This window comes from Pelophylax lessonae, assembly GCF_965119305.1.
Source record: "Pelophylax lessonae genome assembly, chromosome: 1".
Taxonomy (NCBI): Eukaryota; Metazoa; Chordata; class Amphibia; order Anura; family Ranidae; genus Pelophylax; species Pelophylax lessonae.
Window position 1 is genome coordinate 793,438,783 of NC_138768.1, and position 9,852 is coordinate 793,448,634.

A 9,852-nucleotide genomic window follows, 5' to 3' on the forward strand; every position below is an offset into this window, starting at 1 on the left:
TTCTGATGAACAATATGATTAATTTGTGCTGGGGGAACAGGGGAGGAGAGAGAGATAGAGTGCGTGAGAGAGAGAGAGAGAGAGGGGAAATCACAGTTTTAAAATAGAATCTGGACTTTCTGAAAATAAGGGTTATAAAAAAAAATCTTGAGGTTTCAAAATACTATAACACTACTACACACACACACACACACACATATATATTTATTTATTTTTTATTATTATTTATTTATTTATTATTATTTATTCTGCATGTAATCTGAATAAATAGAAGTTATGAAATGGTAGCATTGCTCTAACCAGTTCTTCTTTCCTTATCTCTTCAGGAAGGATGAGCCCACCAGCCTGCACCCTGAGAAAACACAAAACCAACAGAAAGCCCAGGACCCCCTTTACAACCTCTCAGCTACTGGCCTTGGAGAGGAAATTCAGACAGAAGCAATATCTGTCTATAGCAGAAAGAGCAGAATTTTCCAGTTCCCTCAACCTTACTGAGACTCAGGTGAAGATCTGGTTCCAGAACAGGAGAGCAAAGGCCAAGAGGCTGCAAGAGGCAGAACTAGAGAAACTGAAAATGGCAGCCAAGCCTATGTTACCCCCAGCTTTTGGGATCTCCTTCCCACTTGGGACAGCAGTACCTACAGCCTCATTGTATGGAACTTCAAATCCTTTCCAGAGACCAACTCTCCCTATGTCACCTATGGGACTTTACACAGCACATGTAGGATACAGCATGTACCACCTCTCCTAGACTCCATGTGATCTTAGTTCACAGACTCTTGGCAAAATAACGTTTGCGAATTTTTCCCAAACCATAACCTTGTGTAACTATTTATGAGTTCCTAGGGAATTCATCTTCAGAAATAGCATGTCACTTCAACATGTATACCATTATCGCCTTGTCAGCTGTGTCTGCTTAGTGGGATCCTACAAGCCTTTCCGCAAGTTCTAATCGAGTTGCAGCGTGCGACACTTTTAGCGCAGGGAGGTCAGAGCGACAAATCTCTATACTGAAATCCTAATATATTTTTTTAACAGGGAGTTACAATCCAACAAATTATTTCAGTTTAAAGATAGAAAGACTCTAAATAGGCATTGATCGCCGCTATATATATATATATATATATATATATATATATATATATATATATATATATATATATATATATATATATATATATATATATATATATATATATATATATATATATATATATATGGTCACAGAATCACAGAATGACACTGTCGGTACATGGATATATATGTGAACTTGTATATCTCTTACATGTAAGAGATCATGTATTTCAATTTAACAGCACTGTCTGTTTGCCCTTTTTTGTTATTACAAAAATCCCTTTGGAAGGGGTTTGTATTATGTAATATACTGTATATTTGAAATTTATTATCATTTATATTATAGTTCTATTTGTTAAATAAATTAATTTTAATGTATTTCGGTTGTACCCTCATTTCTAATTGGGAAAGTAACACAAACTAGCAAACACATTCAGCAAAGTCGGCTAGACTTAAATATCTGCAAGGCTCAGGGGGAAATCTGTATAAATCGAATAACACAATATTAATTGATTTCGATGTATCCAAACTATTTTTTCACTATTGGCGCAATATACTGACAAACCTGCCAAATCTATAATAATAATAATAATTTAGGGCTTACTATAAAATTCTTTATAATCTCTGGATTTTCTGGCGCCTCCGAAGACATCCAAATGTGTCAAAAACCAGAAGTAGAAAAATGATCAATGACTGGGGTGGGATATCATACGCAGTATGCATTTAGGTTCTGTAGTATTAAGGGCCTTTTTATGTTTGTTTGTTTGTTTGTTTTTTGTCATATGTGATTAGCTTTGGGACTGATACAATTTACTTATTCAAATATATGCACAGGTTCTCTAACTTGATATAATACGTGTTTTACCATTGTATGCTGCATATAATTATAATATAATGTCTAGATGGATATATTGTATATATATATATATATATATATATATATAGATATATATATATTTATTTATTTATCTCTCTCTCCCTCTCTCTCTCTCTTTATATTAATATATATGTATATATATATATATATGTATATATATATTTTTATATATATATATATATATATATATATATATATATATATATATATATATATATATATATATATATATATATATATATATATATATATTTACTGTATACGAGAATTAAATTACATACAGCTAATTCATATACTAAAATATTACTCTCTCTCTGTATAGAGAGGGATAGTATATATATATATATATATATATATATATATATATATATATATACAGTATCTCACAAAAGTGAGTAAACCCCTCACATTTGTAAATATTTTATTATATCTTTTCATGTGACAACACTGAAGAAATGACACTTTGCTACAATGTAAAGTATTTAGTGTACAGCTTGTATAACAGTGTAAATTTGCTGCCCCCTCAAAATAACTCAACACACAGCCAATAATGTCTAAACTGCTGGCAACAAAAGTGAGTACACCCCTAAGTTAAAATGTCCAAATTGGGCCCAAAGTGTCAATATTTTGTGTGGCCACCATTATTTTCCAGAGCTGCTTTAACCCTCTTGTCATTGAGTTCAGGAGAGCTTCACAGCTTTTGCTGGAGTCCTCTTCCAGTCTTCCATGATGACATCATGAAGCTGGTGGATGTTAGAGACATTGCCCTCCTCAACCTTTCCTTTAAGGATGCCCCACAGATGCTCAATAGGGTTTTAAGTCTGGAGACATGCTTGGCCAGTCCATCACTTTTACCCTCAGCTTCTTGGTGGTCTTGGAGGTGTGTTTGGGGTTGTTATCATGTTGGAATACTGCCCTGTGGCCCAGTCTCTGAAGGGAGGGGATCATGCTCTGCTTTACTATATCACAGTACATGTTGGCATTCATGGTTCCCTCAATGAACTGTAGCTCCTCAGTGCTGGCAGCACTCATGCAGCCCCAGACCATGACACTCCCATCACCATGCTTGACTGTAGGCAAAATACACTTGTCTTTGTACTTCTCACCTGGTTGCCCTCACACACACTTTACACCATCTGAACCAACTAAATTTATCTTGGTCTCATCAGACCACAGGACATGGTTCCAGTAATCCATGTCCTTAGTCCTCTTGTCTTCAGCAAACTGTTTGCAGGCTTTCTTTTGCATCATCTTTAAAAGAGGCTTCCTTTTGGGATGACAGCCATGCAGACCAATTTGATGTAGTGTGCAGTGTATGGTCTTAGCACTGACAGGTTGACCCCCCACCCCTTCACCCTCTGCAGCAATGCTGGCAGCACTCATATGTCTATTTCCCAAAGACAACCTCTGGATATAACGCTGAGCACGTGCACTCAACTTCTTTGGTCAACCATGGTTAAGCCTGTTCTGAGTGGAACCTGTCCTATTAAACTGATGTATGCTCTTGGCCACTGTGCTGCAGCTCAGTTTCAGGGTCTTGGCAATCTTCTTATAGCCTAGGCCATCTTTATATAGAGCAACAGTTCTTTTTTTCAGATCCTCAGAGAGTTCTTTGCCATGAGGTGCTATGTTGAACTTCTAGTGACCAGTATGAGAGAGTGAGAGCGATAACACCAAATTTAACACACCTGCTCCCTATTTACACCTGAAACCTTGTAACACTAACAAGTCACACAACACCGGGGAGGGAAAATGGCTATTTGGGCCCAATTTGGACATTTTCACTTAGGGGTGTACTTTTGTTGCCAGCGGTTTAGACATTAATAGCTGTGTGTTGAATTATTTTGAGGGGACAGCAAATTTACACTTATACAAGCTGTACACTCACTACTTTACATTGTAGCAAAGTGTCATTTCTTCAGTGTTGGCACATGTAAAGATATAATAAAATATTAACAAAAACGTGAGGGGTGTACTCGCTTTTGTGAGATACTGCATATATATATATATATATATATATATATATATATATATATATATATATATATATATATATATTATCTCTCTCTCTCTCTCTCTCTCTCTCTCTCTATATATATATATATATATATATATATATATATATATATATATATATATATATATATATACATACTGTATGCAGTGTGTACAAGTGAGTGTATATAAGAATTCAATTATACATAGCTAGTTAGCTAATTCGTTTATTACAGTACTTCTCTCTCTTTCTCTCTCTCTCTCTCTCTCTCTCTCTCTCTCTCTCTCTCTCTCTCTGTCTCTCTCTCTCTCCCTCCCTCTCCCTCTCTCTCTCTCCCCCCCTCTCTCCCCCTCTCTCTCTCTTTATAGAGTCTTTATAGAGAGTTATTGAGAGTAAAGAGAGTTATAGTTAAAGTTTTTGCCATGCTCTATCTATCTATCCATCCATCCACCCACCCACCCACCCACCCGTCCATCCATCCATCCATCCATCCATCCATCCATCCATCCATCCATCCATCCATCCATCCATCCATCCATCCATCCATCCATCCATCCATCCATCCATCTATCTATCTATCTATCTATCTATCTATCTATCTATCTATCTATCTATCTATCTATCTATCTATCCCAGAATCTTTCTTTCTTTGTGTGTCACTTTTTATCTTTCTGCCTATATATTTATCCACTGTATAACTATATATATATACTTTTTTATATTACAGAATCTCTCTCTCTCTCTCTCTCTGGAAATACTGTAGTATATGAATTAGCTGTATATACTCTAATTCTTATATACATTAACTTATACAATACAGTGTATATATATATATATATATATATATATATATATATATATATATATATATATATATATATATATATATATATATATATATATATATATATATATATATATATATATATATATATATATGAGATAAGCATGATGATTAGTTTTTACACCATAGAGGCTTTGAATCTCCTGCTTGCACGCACCCTGTTTGTATGAAGTCTGCTTTGTCTTTACAAAGTTAGGGAACGATCTATCTAGTGACCTACTGTATATAAAACTACAATATTGATATTATAGCTCATATACACATTTTTTACAGTTTGTAGCTGTAGAAATCTGAGAAGAAGTGGCGTGTCGTGTATTTTGTGGATGATCTGAGCCCTTGGAGCGGCAGCCTAGGCTGTGGCGCAGTACACACAGCAGAGCTCTAGGCAGGCTAATTGCAGTAATGAGGCAGGGTTGTGCAGACACAGCGCTGGCTCCAGTTAGGCTGTAGCTTGGGGCGAAAGGAAACTTCTCCAGAGTCACTAATATCAGCGATGCTTTCAATAAATGGCCAGGCCTCTCCAGTTTATTAAGCCCTCCTGTCATCCTCCAATTGTTGTTCCCTTACATCATTCTGACTGAAAGGCCAATAAACATAAATTACATCTCAGTTTACAGAAATGCCAGGCTGTAATTCCCACTAATAACCCTGGAAGAAGTCTATCACAACCGAAAAGGTTAACCTTGTGTTATTTTCCCTTGTGTCCAAATGATTCCCACTCCGAAACTTCTATACAAATATAGCTGTCACATTTCTCTGATGAGCCTATTGTGGCCTGCAAAAGTTACTAATGCATAGTAAAGGTCAGCAAGATTTAAAACCCAATGGAATTTCTTTATGAAAAGTAGAGCAAAACTGCAGTCTCTACAATCAGCCAAATATGTTGATTTTTTTTTTTTTGTCAAATATTTTTTATTGAAATATTACAAATTTACAAGCCTCTACCAGAAACAGAAAGGGGTAGATTTACATAGCTTGTATCTAACCCACTACCAATGTTTTACTGCATTGATACCAAGCAATTTTAATCACATTAACATATATGTAAATAGGTAACTATTACCAAATTATTCTTGATGATTTTTTTTTTAAATATATTTTTATTGGAAACATTTAAAAACATACATTGTGATAACACACAGCGTATTTTAAAGCATAATAATATTAGTAAATGCATGCATTGTTGAATCTGATCCATTGCCTTGGGTTACAACTCTCCTATCAATACAGTAATACATCATCTGGGATGATGTTAGAAAAAGGGAGCAAAGAAAATGTGCAAATAGGCAATTGTTGTTCATAGTAGACATACACAAAACCAGAGAGTGACCAGACCAGCCTGGTCTTGCTATGGGAAGCAGCTTCACTTTTGCTCAGTTTTTAAAAAAGAAAAAAAAACCTTAAAGTGGATCTATTAATAAAAATTATTATAATTTTTTTTTTTTTTTTGAAGCATCAGTTTTTTTTTATTGCAATAGTTTTTTTTTTTTGTATTGAAGTTTAAACATAACAAATCAATAAATCAACAATCTCACAATTATACAATGCAGGAGAATAATTACTTGCAATATCAGAAATTATACTGAGTTTTAATGATATATTTAAGAATCTTAAAGATTTTCTTCTCAGCATTATCAAATCACGGTCAATGTTTGCCTAAAATGTAACTCTTGTCCCAAATGAACAATTTCTCTAAACTTCATTATGTCACTTACAGCAACAATGTAATGAGGCACTTGAGGTATCTGTTGTCATTAAAGACTGCAGACAGTCTTTTGTTTGCAATTAGAGGGGCCTTATCAGTGCAATAAAAGGGTTAGCAGAAAGCAAATCCTGCTTACATAATAAGCAAATATGGCTGCCCCCATGTAAACATATGATTACAAATTACGTGTAAACAAGGTTTTAAAGATGTTAACACACTTAGATAACATTATTTACATTCCGCCTAAAAAAATATTTTAAATGCTATTGGGGAAATTTTCTAAATTGAATCAGACAGGCTCTGGAGCAATCAGCTTCTAACTTCAGCTTGTGCCTTAAAAGCAGTAGTAAACTCAGCTTTTGAACTTCTACCTACAGGTAAGACAATAATAAGGTAGGTCACCTGTAGGTACAGTGAATATCCTCTAAACTTGTTTGTTGATGTTGTGACATCACCGGCGCATGCGCACTGCGCTCTGAATTGACAGCAGACTGAGTATGGAATCAATTCAAAGCACTGTCCTGTGTGGGAGTGATGTCATAGCAGCCCAGTCTTTCAAACAGCTGGATACTGCGAACCCGGAAAGAAGACCGGGCGAAGATAGAAGCCCTGTAACAGAGTGCCTCTGGAAGGCCTCGTTTTAAGATAAGTCTGCTATAATGTGCTAGTATATGGTGCATACTAGTACAGTGGGCTCCATTCACAGAACCAGATTGCATGCAGTATTTATGTGTTTTAAACAACCCGGGGCCCTCATTTTTTTTCCTTCAAGGAATTTACTATGTCATTAACGCTTTTGTTACCCCCAACACTTCATATTTCTGTGCCTGCTGTACCATGTCTCTTTGTATGGCTTCCTTTGTGTGAAATCCCTGGTGTTCCTGCCAGTCCCTCTGCTTTCTTATTTAAAACTGACCACACTAAGCAGCAGAGCACACTGTGGTCAGTTCTCTAGCTATGCGGGGAACTCAGCCTGCTCTCTTCCAATGCTGCTTCTCCTCCCCCCAGCTGTTATGCAGCTGAGAACAGATTGACTTTATTCACTTAGGCTTCATCCAGAGGCGTAACTAGAACCTTCAGGGCCCCGGCGCAAGAAACCATAATGGGCCCCCCGGAACCCTGGCCAGAGCTCTTCCCTTCAAGCCTGGGGCTCTTCCCACTGATCCTGGGGCCCTTTACTCTCATTGCAGGGCCCTTTATTATGGTCCCACAGAGGGACCCTTTCACAAGTTCTGCAGTGGGCCCCCTCCTGCCATCTTGGGGCCTCCCCACAGTGGTGGAATGCCAGGGCCCAGTCACAAGTGTGGCCTTAGTAGTTTTTATTTGTTGGTATTTTAATTGTATAATTTTTTAGCATTTACATTTTTTTTAATGTCACTGACTATGACTCTGTCCATTCTAAAAGGAAGGAGCTGGTAAATTACATATTTACAGACCTCTTCCTAGTTCTCTATTGTGACACGTCCCCTGCAGCAGCTGGCAGGAAAGAGAAGGGAGCACAGTGGAGGGGAAGTAGGGGGGACCAGGGGGCCCAGAGACAGCAGAACACAAGTGAATTGGATAGGAGGAGTGGCGAGGGCAGCATACAGAGGAACCAATCTCCTCCATTTTCCTCCTGCAGCTACAGCAGGAAAAAGGAGGACAGAGATTTCTCTACATGCTGCCCCCACCGCCCCTCCTATCCAGGTGTACAGGGGAACCGCACAGACCCTCTGGAGCATGGGGCCCGGTTGCAATTGCAACCCCTGCAACCTCTGTAGTTACGCCCCTGGCTCCATGTACACAGGACATTCAAAAAAGTATTTCTAGATGTCAGATTGCTGGCATAAAACTGCTGCTTTAAAAACACGCTTTTAACAGTGTTTTTAATTGCATTTATGCACGTTTTTGAGAGTTTTTCAGTGTCAGCTTTTTTGGGGCGTTTTTTGTAAAATTACACCAGCTTACATTTGGCTCTGCAATGTAAAAAACGCTGATAAAAACACATTTATTGAACGCACTTTTAGGGCATTTAGACAACAGCCAATAAACTCCCCTGTTGATTAACGTCAAGAAACGTCTATGTGTGCATGGACACAGAGGATAACATAGAGGGGAGTTTAAGGGCTGTTAAATAAACGCTCAAAATCACAAAAACACAAGTTTATCAGCTGCAATGTGCATGGGGCGTTATAAAACAGGGAAAAAAGGTATTTATAATGTATTTTATATTAATCCAAAAATATTTGCCTTTCATTTCTATATTAAACTAAATGGATTATTTTAGAAGGCGATAGTTTACAATCACTTTAAACTTTGAAAATGAAAGATAAAAGCTGATTGGTTCCCATGCACAGCTGCTCCAAATTCTAGCTGCTTTAGTCTGCTTTAATGTCAAATACCTTAAGAGTCGGTTCACATTGGGGCGGCACGACTCTGTACTACTTCGGGGGCGACTTGTGCATTCCCATGCACCACGACTTCGGAGCGACTTGCATGGACTTCACATAATGGAAGTCTATGTAAGTCGCTCCGAAGTAGTACAGGCCTCTTTTTCTAAGTCGGAGCGACTTGTGTCGCTCCTATTAGAACGGGTCCTGTAGCGGTCAATGGACCATGAGGGAGCGCTGACAAGTCGCGCTAGTGTGAATCGAGTCTGAAACGTTTACAGTGCTAATGGCCATAAGACAACAGCCTTTAGATATAGATAAAGCCAAAAAGAAAAAAAAATCAACAGAGTAGGGAGTGTTACGTAAAACTCCTGATTGGGGATTTTCCCATTACTTGCTGTTCAGATGGAACCACATACAAGTAAAGGAAATTCTCTTTTAGACAATTGTCATTCAAACAAGCATCCCCATTGGAAGATTTACCTTTTATTCCTGTTCTGGTGACAACTCAAAATGTTGGATTTTCCCATCATTTGGGTCACAATGTTCCCAGGACAATTAAAGAGGGCAAATCTCCAAAACACTAATAATAAAACAGACCCCATGCCTCTCAATCTAAAACTAGAACTATAAAGTTTTGGCTTTAGATACACTTAAAGAAGTGCATAATTTAAAAATGATCAGTTATTTATTTTTGAGGTTTGTAGGAATACTGCTCTCTGGAACTGGAATTTTCCTCCCAGTTGCTATGGAACCTGTGATCCTTTTGCATAGCTCTATTTTTATCCTTAGATAATCAAATGATGGTGTGCAACAAGCAGGAGCATGGAGCTACAACATGATATTTCACAAACATAGGACTTCCTTGGTGGAGAATGTCACTGGGGTTGTGGGAGGATATTCCCAGGAGAATGAGCCAAACTCATCTAAAGGTGCTCTACAGATATTAGATGTTCTTCAGATCCAACCGTTTTCTGCCAAAATGGG

At 37.4% G+C, this 9,852-nt stretch overlaps 1 protein-coding gene across 1 annotated transcript in view; it reads left to right on the forward strand.

Moving 5' to 3' along the window:
- MSX1 (msh homeobox 1) overlaps nt 1-1,100 on the forward strand; it is a 2,122-nt gene extending 1,022 nt beyond the window's left edge. The window contains exon 2 of the mRNA XM_082253723.1: nt 327-1,100. Coding sequence (XP_082109849.1) covers nt 327-751 — 425 coding nt within the window. The 3' untranslated portion in view covers nt 752-1,100. The remainder of the gene's footprint in view (nt 1-326) is intronic.
- The last annotated feature ends 8,752 nt before the right edge of the window (nt 1,101-9,852 follow it).